Source organism: Atractosteus spatula, chromosome 4, assembly GCF_055471065.1.
Source record: "Atractosteus spatula isolate fAtrSpa1 chromosome 4, fAtrSpa1.hap1, whole genome shotgun sequence".
NCBI lineage: Eukaryota > Metazoa > Chordata > Actinopteri > Semionotiformes > Lepisosteidae > Atractosteus > Atractosteus spatula.
Window position 1 is genome coordinate 13657495 of NC_142709.1, and position 18945 is coordinate 13676439.

General features: G+C 38.2%; 1 protein-coding gene across 4 annotated transcripts; it reads right to left on the minus strand.

Moving 5' to 3' along the window:
- Positions 1-2040: 2040 nt before the first annotated feature.
- On the minus strand, positions 2041-18899 carry asb11 (ankyrin repeat and SOCS box containing 11). Of its 4 annotated transcripts, none has more exons than XM_088914668.1 (7): positions 18688-18899; positions 9186-9265; positions 8972-9079; positions 7680-7830; positions 4270-4404; positions 3499-3690; positions 2041-2642 (listed from the first exon to the last, which is right to left on the minus strand). In XM_088914668.1, exons 1-7 carry the CDS (start codon positions 18863-18865, stop codon positions 2518-2520), a joined length of 969 nt encoding a protein of 322 aa, XP_088770794.1. In that variant the 5' UTR covers positions 18866-18899; the 3' UTR covers positions 2041-2517. The 4 variants fall into 4 exon arrangements, with proteins under 4 accessions (XP_088770794.1, XP_088770795.1, XP_088770796.1 ...); XM_088914669.1 differs by lacking the exon at positions 18688-18899 and adding an exon at positions 13986-14199; XM_088914670.1 differs by lacking the exon at positions 18688-18899 and adding an exon at positions 11630-12060.
- Positions 18900-18945: the final 46 nt, after the last annotated feature.

Sequence of the window (18945 nt, forward strand, 5' to 3'; positions counted from 1 at the left end):
TAGACTAACTTTTATGACTGATGACATCTCTCAAGCTGTAATACACACAACTGCGACCCCACATGACAGAGAAGAGCTGCAGTGAGCAGAGCATGCAGGGATAGTACTAACGTTTGGATGTCATGCTGGTGGTTTTAGATAACACCACTGAGAGATTATCTAATCAAATTAAATTAAATGGGAGAAGCTGGTAAAACTATTGGCCTTTTATCCCTGAAATCAAAGTACTTGAAATGACTGTTTTTCATTCCATGTTGTAAATATAATGATTCAACATAATGTTATTACTATAACTGTACAATTTTAATAGGGTTAGTTATTTGACATTTAGACATTTCATAACATGACACATTCCAAGTACATTAAATACCTCAGGAATGGCCAACTTCACATTCAACTTCCCATATACTTTGAATGACTTCATTAAGTCTGTTTTCACTTGGTTTAGAATTTTGGCACACCTTGAGTAATTGATAATTGAAAAATATCAATCAACTCTGCATAATCTCCGAACATTGGCACATGCACTATAATGTCACAAGCAGGAGACATTTTTAATCATATGAAGTTAAGCTATATTTTTTTCAAATGAATCCATTTTAATTCAGACATCTGCTCTTGCAGGTCTGCTGTACTCTTCTGTGGAAAGAAAGAAAGAAGTGTAGTTGCAGTGCCACCTGGTGATTTGAAAAGGAATTTCCTGTATCTGCAGGTAGCCTGACAAAAGCAGGTCATAGTGAAGTTCATAGTGGGAATCGGTGTGTGCAACTCTCTGAAACATTTGCATTTTCTGTATCTGACATGCTGGAGAAATATTTTTATAGTCCAATAACAATTATTTCTTTGCTACTCTGAACACAGCAGAATGTAGCTGTAATGTTCTTTATTTAAACAGAAATAGTTTACAAATTTGATTTAATGTTTAATTTGTGTATTATATAAACATATAATTATGTCCTTTGAACAGGTACGCAGACCGTCTGAAGGGTATAAAAGTATTCAGTTTGAAGTAAATGGCTGTCTACGTGTGAGACATAAAGACACTATAAGGGTACTAACATACAAAATAGCCTGAAAACCCAATGAAATGTCAAATTTCACCACTATAAATGTTATATAAATTTACAACCGGTGCAAGACATATCCTATATATAAGTTAAACTGGAATATAATGTGTAGACATTGCTGATTCAAAACATATGTACAGTAAGAGCACAGCCCTATCAGAACCATATTCAGACGAGTTGCTGGAAGTCAATTGGTCAGGTGACTGTTGAAAAGCAGGAAGTAAAATCTTCCTCTATCAGTCTGTGGTTGTCTGCTGTATCAGGGGCAGGGGCAGGCAGCAGGGGGCAGAGGGCAAAGGGTAGACGGCAGAGGGCAGGACCCCTGTGTATACTGTACCACTTGCCTAGGGGGTGGAGGGGAAAAGAAGGACTGACCGATGACTAAAGAGTTCTGTGAGTTTTTCTGTAACATATTGTAAATGATTCTCAGAGAGAGAGTGACTTTGTAAGAATATTGGAGAAGCGTCCAAGTGATTGTTATTGTGCATCACTTGTTTGAAGGCCGGTAAGCAGTTTAGCTGCTGGGCTGTGATAGTTAGGAAACCTTGAGAAGACGTTTTGGCAGGAACTCAAAGAAGAGCTTAAGTTTTTGTTTTGGTTGTGCTGTTTTTTAATTTCCCTGTAAATAATGGGCACTGGGGTGTTTTTGAACCTCACAGTTGTGTTTGGTCTGTTTGTTGGCCTGGACGTGCCCATTTTTAAAGATCACATTATGATTCCCAATGGGGCATCACAGTGCATTTTTCAGTGGAATTTCTCTCCAGCAGCAAGCGGTGTACCATATATATATAGGTTTGTGAGTGTTTAGATAGACACACAGTGCAAACTAAATGAAGAGAATCCTTTACTTTGTGTTTTATGTGGTATTCTAAAGGTTGTAAGACTTTTAGGACACCTACAAACTGTGGGATAGAGAACAAATTAATCTGGAGTAGGGATAAACAGATTAAATGACTTCACACATGGTCAGTGGAATACCAAAACAATTTTAATCTACAGTACATCAAACTAGATACATGCCGAAACAACAGTTTCCAGTCTAATTGTCCCATTCACAAACATTTATCACCATGCCAAGTTTCTTTTCTCTGAAAAGAACTAAGAGGCTCTACTGCAAAAGGTTTATGAACGACAAATTTCATGCCATGAAGACAAATTTTAACCTTCAGTATGTTTACTGTATTCTGAAAAAGAAATTGAAATGTACTTGAAAAAATGTCTTAATCCCTCAACAGCTGGTTACATACTAACTGAAATGACTAATTGACTTCTGAGTTATTTGCAATACAGAAGCTCTTTGTCTATAAGGCTAGCCAAACATCTTTGAGTTAAATTCTTTAAGAAGGGCTTGGAAAGACAGATGATCCACAGTCCTGCAGTGTGGCACCGGCTTGTAACATCTGACAGGACGGATGAAAGACAGTGGCGCAGTCTTCAGAGCTGAGGCTCATTACCTGTAGAGCAGGAACTCTTTTAACCGATCTGGAAGATCTAAGCTGGAAAGTTTGTGTAGCCTCAATCGCCCCAGGCACTGCCGTATACAAAGGCGACACAGTTGTGTCAGAGCAGTGGGCCCTGAAGTGGACATAAGAAGGGAAAAGTTATCAAAACGTGAAGTGAAGAAAGACATTTTTTCAGCATCATTACAAACAGTGTTTCCAGCTATGCTTGTAAGCATTCATGCACCTGCCTGGCAAATTTCAAATGAAGCATCATTAACTAAAATGATCAGGAATGCACATAACATGTAAAAACAAGACAAGTTCATGCATTTCTTCCTAAATGTTATAATGTATAAAGCTCCTTGAAACATTGAGGTTTCACTTGGAGGTTTACAGTGTTTTTATTTCAGGCTGTTAGGCCACAAAATGTGTTACTTTTTGGAGAGAGCATTTAGACATTTACTACGCACTCTATACTGTACTATATACGTTTTATTAAAATGTATTTAGCAATTAAATTTTTTTTTAAGATTATGGAACACTGATTCATATTAAAAGAACATTTATACTGTATACTGCATACTACAATATATGCAACTGCCTTTGTTATCTATTGGCATCTCTCTAGAATACATCACTGTTCTGTGAACTTTGAGAAGATGTACATGCATAAGAATAGCTTAATCCACAATGTCTTGAAATTAATGAATTAATAAATAATAAAGTTTTTTGACAAGGAGAGTGCCAATTATTTTGTATGTAGCTGTAACAACATCAAAAACTGGGAAGTACAACACACAGCTCTCCGGTTCTGGCAGCATCCCAAGAAGAAACACATTAAATCCAGTAGGACAGAGATGGGGTCATGTACGCTTCCCTGGAGTGTGTAACTAAACGTTACAGAGGAAAACAGATAAATGTGCCCTACACTGAGCTGTGGTAGAAAAAGCAAACCCATAGAGAAATGAATGGATTATAGCAGATAATACCTTCTCGTAATAACAGGGCTCTCTCCACTGCTGTGTTTGGCTCACACAGTTCCACAGGCCTGTTCCCCTCACTGTTTCGGGATTTCACATCTGCTCCATAATCGATCAACATCTCCACTACTTTGGCACTGGATTTCCTTGCAGCTGCATGAAGGGGGGTATCCTGAAGTCTGCCTTTGTGAACATTAGCTCCTGCCATGAGTAAAAGTATACATGTGGATTGTTATATCTGCTTTCTCTGCTGATCTTATGCAACACACATTACTCTTACGCACAATTCCATATAATTTTTGTTATTAACATCTATTGTCACAAGAAACATCTTTCTTATTTCCCTTTAAAGTAAAAAGAGGAGAAAAAAATCAAAAGAATAAGGTTCTCTTAACCAGGCAAAAGCAAAGCTGAAAAATAGAAGATGACGTGTTATAATCCTTTAATAAGACACTTGAAAGCAAATTCTAATTCAAAATGATGCTGTGGAGAGTATAGGACATTCAATATAGCAATTTGAGTGAAGCGCAGTGTCCAAGGCTTCACTGTGAGTCCTTGTAAATACACTCCTCTGTTCTCATCTTCTCCACTTTACTAACCTCTGCTTTGACAACAGCATGAACAAGACTGAAATAAACCCCTTAAACAAGACGTGTTGAATTACACTCTTACACATACATTACACATTACACATACACTCTTCAGAAAATTGTATTGATTCATTAAAAATACATTCTTCATGGGTGTTTGAGTTAAAACCAAGGCATAAAGATGACTTGCCTAACTGTAGCAGCTTCTTGACACAGTCTGTCCTTTGAAAGGTGCAGGCAACATAAAGAGGTGTCCCCGTCTGTGGAATCTCTAAATCAATATTCACTCCATTTGCGAGTAAAATCTCCATGCACTCTCTGTGACCTTGGGGAGGCAAAGATGATTCAGATGTACTTTTTCTACCAGTTACTGTAGATACTTCTGAAAGGTCATGTTGTGTTTCTCTGTACTTTATTAACTCATCTTTAGTACTGAAACAAAACATCATCAGAAAATATCCAAGCCTATGATTTGGGCTCCTCACCCTTTTCAATCTGAAATTAGCTGCCTCTCCCTTGCCCCATCTTGCATTCAGAGATCTTTTAAGATCTTAAGAACAGTTACAAACAGAGGCCAGTTGGGCCATCAATTCCGTTTGTTAAAATCAACACTTAATGATGACTAATTGATCATTCAGATGGTTCTTCTAGGAAAAACCAGGGTATCAACTTCAACACAAGACTGGCTATCTTGTTCCATACTCCTACCACTCTTTGCATAAAGATGTTTTACCAGTTATTAGTTTCAAGTGTACTTCCACTTACTGTTGTTTTACGTTTTCTGTTTTTCTGTAGTTTCAATTTTACATTCCCTAAGATTAGAAACAATTTAATTAATGAATCAAAAGTCAGTTTGACAACCCTTCTTTGATGGCTTTTATTAGCTCAGCCTACTGTATTGTGTCTTAGCCTCAATCTAGATGGGCCAAGAGAAAGCCTACTCTCATTTGTATCCATTCTTATGCTCTTAGTGTTTGGATTACTGGCCTTCAATCCTCCCATTTACTCTGATTGATGCAATCATCTCTTGTCCTTTCTCTCTCCCCTCTTCCTTAAAGTCTTTTAACTTCTATCATTTGTGATAGATAACTTCTATCTCACTCTGCCTTGTTAAAAAATACCGTACAGCTTCTCTAACTTCAAAATGTGATTGAAACTCAGATTATGTTTTTCTGAATTTTTTTTGCAATTGATATGAAAACAATCAAATAAATGCTTAAAATACATGTAATATACAGAGTACATATCTGTTTTTTTTCTTAAATGCACTATTCCATATGAATTTAACAATCTATTATACACTGATCTTCACTTGTTTCTTGATAGATATACATTTTTCCACCTCCAGTGGAGACTGAAAAGGCTGTTTGCACTTCATGCTTCTAGCCTTTGACTTGGTAAGGAGGTGTTAACATGGTGCAAAGACACATCTTTCTGTACTTTAGCAGTAAAAGAGCCTGCCTATTTCTGATTAGACATGCCTTGTGTACTCTGAATGGAAAGCTATTCCCGATGAGCAAAATTTTACTTTTCTCTGGCCCTTGGGCCACCTGCAAACTGGGTTGAACACAAAGATAATACAATTCTAGCAGATTAAAGTGTGCTAACTAAAAAGTGTAAGCATGCACTGAACACAAACCTAATGCAACACAAGCCAATTAACTTGTGCTAAGCGTTTTGGTTAGGCAACCTCACCTTATGCAAATGTTTAATGTCTATTAGTACTATAGCACTGAAGGGGAAAACTCGGTAGGCTGGAAACTAAACATGAATAACAGGCACTGCAGACGACCTTGATACTCCATTATTAAAATTGTATTACTAAGTTACCATTTCAATCCTGTAAATGCTGTAGTTGTTGCCAACAAAATCTTACATCGTTTTGCTCAAATATTTTACTGAAAATAGTTATCCTGGAACATATCCATCCATCCCTTTTCTAACAACGTCATACAATCCAGGGTCACAGGGGAGCAGGAACCCATCCCAGCAAGCAACGGGTGCAAGGCAGGGTGCCCCCTGGATGGGACACCAGTCCACCACAGGGCACACACAAACACAAACTCTCACATCAGGGTCAATTGTCCCAGGGGCCAATTAACCTACAGTACCAGTATGTCTTTGGACTATGAAAGGAAACCCACAGAAACATGGGAAAAACATAAAAACTGCACACAGATAGCACCCAAGGTCCAGAATTGAACCCTTGGTCCCTGTGCTGCAGGGAAACATTGCTAACAACTTTGCCAGCATGCCTCCATTCTGGAATAGATACTGTATACATGACAAACATCAAAACTCAGATATTTTAAAAGCCTTATAATAAAACGCCAGTTCCTCATTGTATTGTATTCCTCTTTTATTGACCTGTTTTTACTTATTAAAAATTTACTTTTGCTCAAAACATCTTACAATATAAAGCCAGAAACCTCTGGAAAATACGCATATATACTGTACAACCTTCACTTCACAATTAAAAGGAGGAAGCATTTCAAGAATGTCCTTCCAAGAGGTGGCAGCATTACCACAAAGCATGTTTTTAAAAACCTGAGTGGGTACTGACAACCACTACACAACCTTGACAAGCACCAAATGTCCAATCTTCCAGCCTAGTTTATTCTAAACACCACAGATAACATTGAATTGTTCACGGCAACACTGTCGGCACCATGCAGTACTTTGGGTTATATATTGAACTCTTAGACCTGGTTGCAAAGTATAATAAAGAAAAAACTCCTGATGCAAACAACAGGAGACATCATTTAAACACACATGAGTGGTGCTAAAGTAAGAAGCTGAACATTATCATTTCTTTATCAGAACTCCACCTATTCACACTCCTTTTATCGCTACATGTATGTCTGTGTTTATACGTGTGCTCATTTTTTTCAGGGAGGGATAACTGCCTTAAGTTCATTCCCAGCTTTAGGTTAGCTATGTCATGACTAGAAATAAGAAACATTCTAGTGCACAAAGTATTTTAACTGATCAGTACTAATTTTTTCAAAGCAAAATTTTACTAAAGTGAATTATTTGACAAATGCGCCTTACTTCTTGTTTTTACTTAGTCTCCAAATTGTTTATGAATGTGCTTCTTTCAAATTATAAATGTATCTTCAGTGCCAACCATAAGACATGTAAATATTTGTTTAAAAAACTCCTGTCAGAACACTGGCATTGAAACAGCACTGTATTTGGCTCCATTTATGTAAGAAAATACCTTAGGTTTAAAGGAGATATGTTGCATTATTCATACTGTACTTCAAACAGTGGGGTTTTATTTTCCACTTTTAGTTAGAGTTTAGAAAGCACAATAACATTGTTCATAAATACATAACCTTTGATCACTTGTCATGAACCAAAAATTTAAACTTAATTGATTACTTGTATACTATTATTAAATATAAATATAAAAGGTTTGTGTTTTTATATTAAATATAAAACAAATCTTAACACTTTGAATTCTAGTATAAAATGACTTGCAATCTTAAAATGGGGCTCTGACTGTACTTTCACTGAAGAAGGAAAAAGTACAGCTCTGTAAACCTGTTAGTCATACGCTTGTATTATTAAGTTAAACTCTACTCAGTTCTAATGTACCTCTCTTTGTTGCTTCATAAATGGGTGACGCAAGCTGGCCATCTGGCTGTGGAGTGGATCCATACTCCAGCAACACATTGACACAGGCTGCACTGCCACTGCAGCAGGCATTGTACAGAGGGGTGATGCCATCCACAGTCACTGAATTCACCTGGAGAAAGAGCCACAGAGACACGTACATTAAGAGACAACAACGTATTCAATAGGACTACAGCTGGTGGCTTAGCAGATGGGACAATTGAAATGTGCTGTAGATACATATTTGGTGTCAGTAAAAAAAACGACAAAATAATCAAGCAAATATTTTAGCAATCAAAGGTGTATGTTATACAATAACATTCACAAGACTTGATTACCTTGTGCTAGTTTGGAAAGGAGATAATATGTTCTCCACGTGTTTGTGTGGGTTTCCTGTGGGTGCTCCAGTTTCCTCCCACAGTCCAAAGACATCCATGTACTGTAGGTTAACTGGCTTCTGGGAAAATTGGCCCTGGTGTGAGTGCGTGTGTCTGTGTTTGTGTCTGTGTGTGCCCTGGAATTGACTGGTGTCCCATCTTGCACCTGTTGCTTGTAAAGATAGGTTCTGCCTCCCCTGCAACCCTAAATGGGATGAAGTGATCAGAGAATGGATGGTTCTTCCTAGATCTTTCCTTCATGTATCTCTCTCGCATTCCTCCTCCCCCTACCACCCCATCTACACCCTTGCAGCAAATTCCCTAGCTTACTCTTTCCAAAAGTCTTCAGCTAGGCATGTCAGGACAAATACTCTATCTATACTGTTCATATATCGTCTCTTTTCCACATTCATTAGGGTCTAACCAAACTACTGAATTATCTGTTCTTATATGCAGTTATATACAGTCACAGCTTTGAATTTTTCAGCTGAATTTGGTTTCTTCTTTGCAATAGCAGCACTTCAAGTCACCATTCAACACCCTGATGGGACTCAACTCTGGGGACCGAACTGCTCAGTCTGTAACTGCAACCTCTTTTACAGTAATCCCTTACTGTAAAAAGAAACCAGTTCGAGTTGTTTTATTGAATATCAAATTTCCAATAATCTAATTAGAAGCAAATGAATTTCAGATAACAGACTGTTATTACACAAAATATTTTGGGAAGTACAATAAATAAAATAAAAAATCTTTTATGCTGTTTTCCATTTCGTGTACTGTATGTTATCTTCAGTGTTAAGAAATCACAAAAAGTTCCTTTAATTTTTTAGGTGTTTTTTTTCACGTTTTGAATATATTTCTCTGCCACTATTATTATATCATTGATTCAGCACTTACATTTGCCCCATTCTCCAGGAGAACCTTAGCACAGGCAACGTGACCTCCCAGACAGGCGTCATGCAGGGGAGACATCCTGTCGATGGTCATAATATTCACATTAAAACCCTGCAAAGCAAAGGAGAGTTACTGAACTAGAGGCGAAAAGTGGCGTTATCACTGGCGACAGCATCCAAGGTAATAATTCTGAAATGAACAGGCCTTCCTTCCGTACCTGTGCAATGAGAGTCTTGAGGGTGAGAAGGCGGCCCTGGAAGGCGGCATCATGAAGAGGAGATCTGTCAGCCCAGGAGCCTGTGACAAAGGTCAATAAACGGTTCAGGACAGGATGGTGTAACTTAGAGTCACTTTCTGCATCAGATTCTAAAGAGACCCTAGCGGAAGGTGAGCACTGCAGGACACGAACATGTACTTCTCCTAACCTGCACTGGTAGAGGTGGAAACCCAGTCATTTGTTTCTAACACATAATGAATTATCATGCTATCTTGACACACAATGATCAGAGAGTTTAAATTTTCTGTTCAGCAATACAGCTAGAGCGCTAGACAACATAATTGGTATAGAAATGTTTATTTTATAATAATTGTTACACTTCTTCACCTTTTGGTATAGAATTTGGAAGTCTAAGGCACGTGGTAGATCAAATTGTCAGATCTCAGATGCTTAGCAAGGCTGGATCTGGTCAGTACTGGGATATGAGTCCTCTAAAGAAAACCCAGTTCTTCTGTCGGTGGTGCTGGTGCCACAATTGGTGTCTTTCTCCCCTTTGGACAAGAAATGCCAAACCAAAACCTCAGTTCTCTGATGGGGATATTGTGCTTTGGTGGTTCATCCTTCGGATGAGACATTAAATTGAAGACCTGACTACTTGGTAATTAAACTTGTGGCACTGTGTTAAAGAAAAGGGCTGTTTACCCAAGTGTCCTGGAGAAAATTCAGCCAGGCCTCATTAAAACTCTCCCTTAATTTCTCACTTCTCCTTCTTTTTTGCTATTTCAAAGGCTGCTGGCACATACTGCAAAGGCTGCTGCTCATCACAATTGGGTGGTCACATCAATAGTGACGTCAGTCTCCTCCTGTATGTAAAGAGCTTTGGGTTGCAAAACATTATATAAATTCAATTAAGTCATGATAAAAGTCACAGCCTGTCAGCTCACTGAAGAGGCAGAGCTGCAGGTTAACACTGGTTAGCGCTGCAGGTTAACTCCTCAACTCCCAGAGGAGTTGAAGAGCTGAGCATACATGAGTGATTTCTATTGACTTTTCTGCAACAAGAGTCAAAAATGGCAGCTCACTAAAGAAACAGTATCATAAGAAAGAGAGTTAGGACAGCACAATAAGCATGTGCAAACCTAACATGAATACATTGCAGTTAAACAATTGAATGTTCATTACTATCTACTGTACCTTGTGCATTCAAGAGAAACCATAACATTACATGGTTTATATTACCATATTAACAGTAGGTATCCTTGCCTTTCCTTCCATTGTTGCTGAACCACAGTCCATCATTTTAACTGTCATGAATTTGTGAACGTGAGGCTCTTACTTTGAAAGGCAACCGCACCAAAAAAAGCCATCTCCAAAAACATTGGGAGTAAAGTGTTTCCTTAAAGAAGAGAAATCACCTACCAGCCATGAGAGAATTACAAATGTATTCTCCATGCATCTGATAGAGCCTGTTCCAAGGTTCTTTCCAGACAGCAATATCTGTCAGCATACCAGCCATTTCGGAACAAAACATCTTGAACTAATACAAGTCTGACTTGAAAGATCCTGGTCTTATCTGCTTTATCTCTCTCTCAACCTAACCCCTCCTCCTGTCTGCTTTGAAAAGCAAATATACAGCCTGTGAGGAGGGCTCTGCAACTTGATGCTTGGTGACAGGGGCTTCACACTTAACTGTGAAAGACAAGGTAGAAATGCATAACTCATATAAATTATAATATATATTGTATTCTAGATTTAGTCAGACCCTAGCCCACCAAAGAACAAAAATATCGGACATCAGAATGAGTTCTGGATTGGATAATGTGATTAACTTAAAAAAAATCCAGCATTGTTCTGTCATAATAAAAGCATTTTACAGAGCATATTTCCATTTAATAATTCATTATCTATAAAATACAAGGGTTACATTTATTTACACATCTCGGTATTCCTTTAAATAAAATTCAACAAATTAAAATTCTTAGCAACATTCTGTTCTTTGGAAGCAGAATGAAGCCTTTGGAGCCACTCAGGGCCTCAAACTTGCCAAACATTTTTTGAATGACCATTCAAAACAGTGTCCTGTGGTCAGATGGAAACATAATTGAGCATTTTGGCCATGTCTATCAGCCTTATGTTGGGTGTAAAAAAGATAAAGTTCAAGTTGAGAAAACACTCAAGCCCGCTGTGCAATACTGTGTCTGGGGTGGGGAGAAGGGTTCTGGAGCCCTTGTCAAGATAGGGGAAGTCATGAACTCCAACATGGACTGTACCAGGATATTCTGGCTAGACACCTGGTTCTTTCTGCCAAGAAGCATAAGTTTGGCCTAAGATGGACGTTCCAGCAATACAATGATCCAAAGCACACATCCAAACTGACAAAGGAATAGCGAACAACACACAAAATAAATGGCTTTTCAAAATAAATAACCACCTCACTCACTTACAGAAACCCACAGGTCTGAAGGATCCAGAGCAACTGTACATGGAGGAGAAAATTAAATCTCTCCTCTGAAGTGCCAGGACCTCACACACTACAGGAGGCATCTAGTCAGTGTAAATCCTGCCAAAGAAGGGTTTAGAAAACACAAACTGCAGAGTAAACTGCATTTGTAAATAAATTGTGACCCTCATGTTTTCAGGACTTAAATTATGTATGACAAATATGACATAAAATTGCAAAATGAAAAAAAAATGTTTTATGATGATGTAAATTCAAAATATATTTGACAAATAAACACTATGCAAAGCTAAATGTTGCTGCATAACATTTTTAGAATTTTAAAAGCAAGGAACATTATCCAATCTGTACAACTTTCAGTTCATTGTTTCTATTCTATCAGGGGTATGAATACATTTGAAAGGCATTGCATACAGTTCATATTGTGTCTTTCTCCAAGTTTTAAAAATATAAAAATACAAGGAAATCAGAAACAAGAAGACATTCTTCAGGTCCTCTTCTTTGTTTTGACTTTCCATTTTAGCAGCTTCTGGACATAAGAACATAAATCAAAATGTTTCCTGAAAGATCTTGCCTAATCAATCTATAGTGACCCATTACTACACTACAGTATACGAATCACCAATCCGGAAGCACCAAGACCGCATATATGCACTGGTCTATCCATCTATCTTTTAATCACTTCATCCAATTAAGGGGTCAAAGGGAAGCTGGAGCATATCCCAGAAAGCAACAGGTGCAAGGCGGGGTGCACCGGGGTACATGTCCCGAGGCCCATCCATCACAGACAAGTTTTTTTCCTGAACCCAATTAACCTACAAGTACAGTATGTCTTTGCACTGTGAAAGGAAACCAGAGCACATGGAGGAAACCCATGCAAACATGAGGAGAACACACAAACTCCACACAGATAGCACCCCAGGTTTGGAATTGAACCCAGGGCTCCTACACCGGGAGGCAGCAATGCTAACTACTGCACCACCATACTGCCCCCTAGAGGTGCTGCTGAGTTAGGTTTTGCCGAACTGTCTTTAGTGGCACAATCCCACCACGTGTCACAGAACCCTAATTAAAACATCCTTCATGGGTTCTATAAAATATAAACTAAAAACTTTTTTTAAATAGAAATAAATAACTGATTTGGAAGTCCCCCCCACTCACCACCACCCAATAATGGATGTGTCTGTTTCTGTCTGAGACACACTGTCATAACAGGTTGCATGGTTCAAGCATATGGGTACAAAAAGGTCATTTTACATTTATTGATGATAAGACCAATAGTTCTGCTTGTATGTTTTAACAAAAATACAATCACAGACAACAACATTGACACCCCATGTCTATAACCCATTTTATAAAATGTATGGGAAGATGACAACTATCTTGACCACTGTTACGATAAAGATCTTTTGTCTGTAGTTTTAAAATGTAGATGCCAAACAAAACTGCATATTTGTATCTTAAGGCAGAATTATCTTTGCGAAAAAAACAGTGTACAAACATTCTAAACAAGCTACTGCAAACAATCTTGTTTAACCTTACAAATGAACATTGAAATGAACCTCATTCAGGTTTAGAACTGGATGTGATTTACAGACTGAACCAAAGCATAATTAAGATAGAGTGTGAAGATGTGTGAAAAAGAAATATTGGCGCACTATAAATGCAGCAGTGCAGAACTATGCCTCTGGTCTGCTCAGTATTCCAGAACTCTAGAGCTGCAGAAAACATCCATCATCTGTTCTTAAGAGCATTTAACGGTGTTGTGGTGGCCTTACTAGACAATTTCCCATTAGCCCCAATTAAAGCTTTAGGTTTGCAAGTACATTCTACTAAAACTATATACGTTTTGAACTGGAGGCAGACAAATTCTATAATAATAAATCATAACACAAAGAAGTGTTAGAATAAAATCAGGATAATTAAAAACTCGACGGAAAAAGTCCCTTTATTTATCCCCTTTTTTGTGTTGATTTGGAATGTCTGTGTACACATTGAAAATGACTGAATTGTAATTTGTGTACATTAATGTAATTTTTCAGGCCTCTGCTTTCACCACCTAGTGTAATTTTTGTCCTTTTGTAAGTATTCAAACCTATTAAGTGTGGAGATTTTAAGGCACATTAAGACGATTTAAAGCAAAGTGAAAAACTTAAAACTTAAAAAACGTCAATGAACTGGCCATGTATGAAGTGAAACTCCTTTCAAAAAACACAACAAGCACTACTAGTTTTTAAAGACTACACTAGGCCTCCATTGATGTGTTTATGCTAAATCTGGCTTTAGCGAAGTGTAAGAAGAAAACAATCTCTACTTTAGCCAGAATTGCATTAAAGACTTACCCCCTTGAAATGAATGGCAGATATAATTTCCATACAGGTTATATCTAGAACCCCATGACAGGGCAGAAATCGGGGTGACATCACTTCTCTTTTGCGTAAAAGTGTCAAGCACTAAATTCAGCTTTTCCGCCATGGAGCTCGGACATTCAGCCGAAGTGTATTTTTAATAACTGGCAGCCACTCACTGCTAGCAGCAGCAAAAACACCACATGGCTCAATGTTGTGGAAAGAAAAACAAGTTGAGATGATTTAAGCACGTGTCTTCCCATAGGTGATTTAGGAAGCTATTTAGCATTTAATCCATAATATGAGTGTCACATTACAGCACCATATGACGTTTCCAAAAAACATCTGTCGGCAGAGATTCTTAGGAAAAAAATTAACGTTTTACTAAAATTTTTCACTGTTTTCAAGCAGTGACCCTTAGAATTATTATTCCAACAGAGATATTTGCTGTTGTCTCTCAAAGGTTTTTTTTTTTAATGTAAAATATATTAAACACATTTCAATTTCTCTGTCTTGCTAGCAAGCTGTCCTTGGGTTAACAAGGGACACCCAAGTATATTAAAAGCAAGAGTTTCCACACAGGCATGAATCATACATTAACTAAGCAAATAACATCCCAGCATACCCAGGGTCACACATAAAAATACTGGCCTGCTTTAGCTGACTATAATTATGGCTAGCATGGCTGCAAAAGGAAACCGCAGTGACTGTGATTGCAGGGGTGTAATTGGGCAGGAGCTACAGTGACCAAGACAGCTCAAGCTGCTGATGTTTCACAAGCAGCAGTGTGTGCATTGATGTCAGCATGGAGCGCTGAAGGAAAGGCATCGGCAGCAAAGAGCAACAGTGGGCAGAAGCGGATTCTCTGGTCACTATACTGGAGATATAGTGATATAGTGACAGCGATACAGTATTATCCCCGCAGGATTTAAAAGCGTAAAGTAAAACAGTTGAGCAATCGCAGATCAATTTACTACAAAGTTCAATCTGGGGTGCAAACAACCAGCTGCATCAAAAAAAAGTTCCAGTGATAGAGTGGGATGCTTATAACGGGGTTGCAGTGCACAGACTGCTCATCAAACATGGAAGTGCACAGCTGTGAGTCCAGTGGTGCAGAGATCAAAGGCATTGGACTACTGAGTACTGGAAAAAATGTAACATGGTCAAATTAATCATCCTTCACCATGCTCTCAGCAAACAGCACATTTTATTCTCTTAGTCTCTTAGAATGCAAGGTCAGGGCTGTTCTCTACTTAGGGGTCCTGAGTGATCATCTTCCCCCCATGTTGCAAGAACTAAGAACCCCATGAAATAAGAACTTTTCCTAACCAGAAACCATGGATGAACAGTGTGGTTCACATCTAAATCAAAGCAAGGGATGCAGCATTCAAATCAGGCAATAAATCAGAACTAAAGTCAGCCAGGACCAATCTAAATAACAGTATTAAACATGCAAAAAACACACTCAAACTGGAATTAGAGGAACACTTCAGCATTTATGACCCACAGCGCATGTGGCAAGGTACAGTATACAGGCCCTCACAGACTACAAAAGGAAGAACATCTGTGCATCTGCCCATGATGCCTCCTTGCCTAACGAGCTCGACACCTTTTATGCTCGGTTTTAAGCCAGCAACACATAACCAGTCAACAGAGCTGCACCCTCCACAGCTGACCAGGTGCTCTCACTGTCTGCAGATGAGGTGAGGAGATCTCTGCTAAAAGTGAACACCCGTAAGGTTGCAGGACCTGACGGCATACCCAGTCGCGTCCTCAGAGCCTGCGCCAATCAACTGCCAGGTGTATTCACAGACATTTTCAGCATGTCTCTGGCCCAACCTGTAGTCCCCAGCTGCTTCAAGACAACCACCATCATCCCAATACCGTAGAAAACCACAGTGACATGCCTTAATGACTGCCGCTTCCTGGAATTACTCTCCCATCCATTCAGGACATTTATGACAGACGGTGTTTGAAGAAAGCTCTGAGCATCATCAAAGCCCCCACACACCCCAGCTACAGACTGTTTTACCCTCTACCATCTGGAAAATGGTATCGGAGCATTCTGGCCTGGACTACCAGACTCAGAGACAGTTTTTACCCCCACACTATCAAACTATTAAACTCCCAGCCTCTCTTGCCTACAATCTGAACCCTTATGGTGCCTATTCTTTTTATCAAAACTCAAACGCACATTGAAATCTAACTTTACCTTAAAGGATACAAAATTATGGGGAGATGTTCACTCCCCATAATTTTGTATCCTTTATTTCATTCTGTTTACGTGTGATTTTACAAAACTGTTGTTGTTTTGCACATTACCTGTTACCTGTTTTTCTTTTGCACGTTGCCTGTTGTCTCTGTCTTTCTTTTCTTACACAATTGTATTGTTTTTTTGTCTCACCGTCTGAGAGCTAGCTAAATAGCATTTCGTCATACCATATACCTGTGTATGAGTATAATGACAATAAACTTGAATTTGAACTTGCAGCAGTTCTTTCCTGTCAGGAGGGGTGTCTTCCAGGATGACACTTCCCCCCCCTCCACAGAGCACCTGTGTTCACCCAGTACTTTGATGAATATGACACTAATGTCATCCACAAGTCCTGGCCTTCTCATCTAAACCCAATGGAATATTTATAGGCTACTCTGATTTGACGCCTGAGAGAGTTTTCCACCTCCATCAACCAGGAGTGACTTGATTGACTTCCTCTTGGAAGAATGCTGTTTCCAAGGATTACATTTTTCCAACCAGCTGCATTGCTACAATACATGTGATGCCTAATAGATTGTACAAGTAAGATTGTACAAGTTCAGTAGAACTGAAAAATCCTAACAGAGAAACAGCAGACTTCTTTGCCTGACATGTTTCACAGGATCCTTTTAGTAGTAGTAGTGGGAGTATGAATTCCTGTGACGAAGAAGGCTTGTGTACACTCTGTCCACTCTTTCTGATAAAAAGAGAAACCAAAACATTTTTCTGTTTTGGCTTCCTACACCTTTTGGTGCACAAATATAAGCAAAGCCAGGGTTCCTGCATCTGAAGAACAACAGAAGAAAGGATAGACTAAACATTCCAGGGACATATACATACTGTTTCCAAATAACCACTGTTTTCTGACATTTACTTGAAAAGAAAAGCTTACACTGACAACACAGCAGTAAGCTGGGGTGTGAGACACGTACAGTACTTCTGTGACAAAGTGGTACTGTAATAACAACTTCCGTATCTGGACAAAAGCAAAGACAGGAATTTGAGAAAGTAACTTTTTATTAAATGTATAAAACTTTGCTGTGTAAAGCAACGTGAACAAATGGAAGACACGATAAAGTTAGTTTTGTATTGCATGCAATAAGATTGGAAATCTGATAACAGCTTGATTCTCAGTTTCAATTTCAAAATGAATGTGAGTGGATGGAATGCACATGGATAAGACTACCAGAAAAGAAAACACATTTCAAAGCCAGTCTGCATTTGCATAAGAGTAAAATATCAGCTAATAAATTATATTCGAGCCTATTAGAACTGCCTAATTCACTGTCTTACACATAAAATGTTTCTATTTCAGTAGCAAGGGAACTTTTTCAAGGTTCTAGTAATTGTACTCCACAAAATATTTCCATACATTAATAACACTCAGTTTATCAGTGCAGAATCTACTCTTTATATCCACTCTTAAAGTCAATAAGCAATTGCAGTCATTTTCTGTTTTAATTTTAAATAATTGTTCACAGTCCCAACAAGACTATCACTACTCTTGTATCCAAATAACTGTCAACCCTGTTGAATGTCAAATTAAATATATTTATTCAGAACAAACAAATCTCAGTAGGACTAAGGTACTAACGAACAATTTACAATTTGCAATATTTAAAAGTTATTTCTAATATTTCATCACTCACGATGTTCTTAGGCACTGTGAGAAAACATATTTTGTCCTTGATCACAGATACACACAGATTTTTCACACTGATGAAATTTACAGCACTGTATCATCTGTACTATCATTCACATGTTACACACAGCACTGTTTCTGAAAATTGAGAGGAAAGCTGTGCACTCAGTAAGCCAAAGGCATCCGCAATATTTTACTACCTTTTTAAAACACGCTTTCTTTAAACTACATGTCCACTGCTACAAGGACATGAATAGTCTTTAACGTTCAGGTTTTAAACTACATAAATAACGAATGAGCAATGTTTGAAGCTCAGACGTCACATTAGACATATCTGCTAAATCAGTACGGCTGTTTATACTTACCTGATACATTTCAGATACTTGGCAAACACAATAAAAAGCATAACTGAAACCTCTATTCATCTCCAGCACACCAGATTTGCACTGGCATAATAGAGGTTCATCAAAGTAAAAATTAAGATTATACTTTATACATTATTTTTTCTTGGAATAAATAAACTACCTAATTCTTAAAATATCTTCCAACCCATTGCAAGCAAATGCATTTTTAATAACGAAGAGCCAAGCAACTATTAGTGAATTAAACTCTATCCTTCCAAAGTGAAAATGGGCATAGTGTCAATATGTGGTACTCACTCAAATACATCAACCCACTCACCCATGTAAAAGATTATTATATATATGACAATGGATATTAATGTTAAGCTTATTGAAAGGATACTGAAGATGCTGTGCACAACGTGCCTACTTGTTAATTAACTGGAAAGTGGTGTGTACCTGGGCTTATTCCATAGATCTCTTCTGCGATTCGAGCTGCCTCTTTTCTGTTTCCTTGGACGATGTAGAAATGAGTTAACAAGGCGAGACAAATCTTTATCAAAAGTTTAAAGCAAAACAAAGCAAAAATTGTAACATAAATATTATTAAAAGCAGCCAGTATAGAACTGTCCTCCATTTTGTTCAGTGCTGATAGTATCCTAGTTCTGCTACAGTATGTTTTGCCATTCTATTCTGGGTATCATATGACTTCTATTT

Coding starts and splice junctions, on each gene's coding strand:
- asb11 (XM_088914668.1), bottom strand. CDS start 18,865: ATGGAGGACAGTTCTATACTGGCTGCTTTTAATAATATTTATGTTACA. Junction 4,405..7,679: donor TTATGAAGCAACAAAGAGAG/GTACATTAGAAC, acceptor TGCCTCCCCAAG/GTCACAGAGAGTGCATGGAG. Junction 2,643..3,498: donor AGCCCTGTTATTACGAGAAG/GTATTATCTGCT, acceptor TGTCCACTTCAG/GGCCCACTGCTCTGACACAA.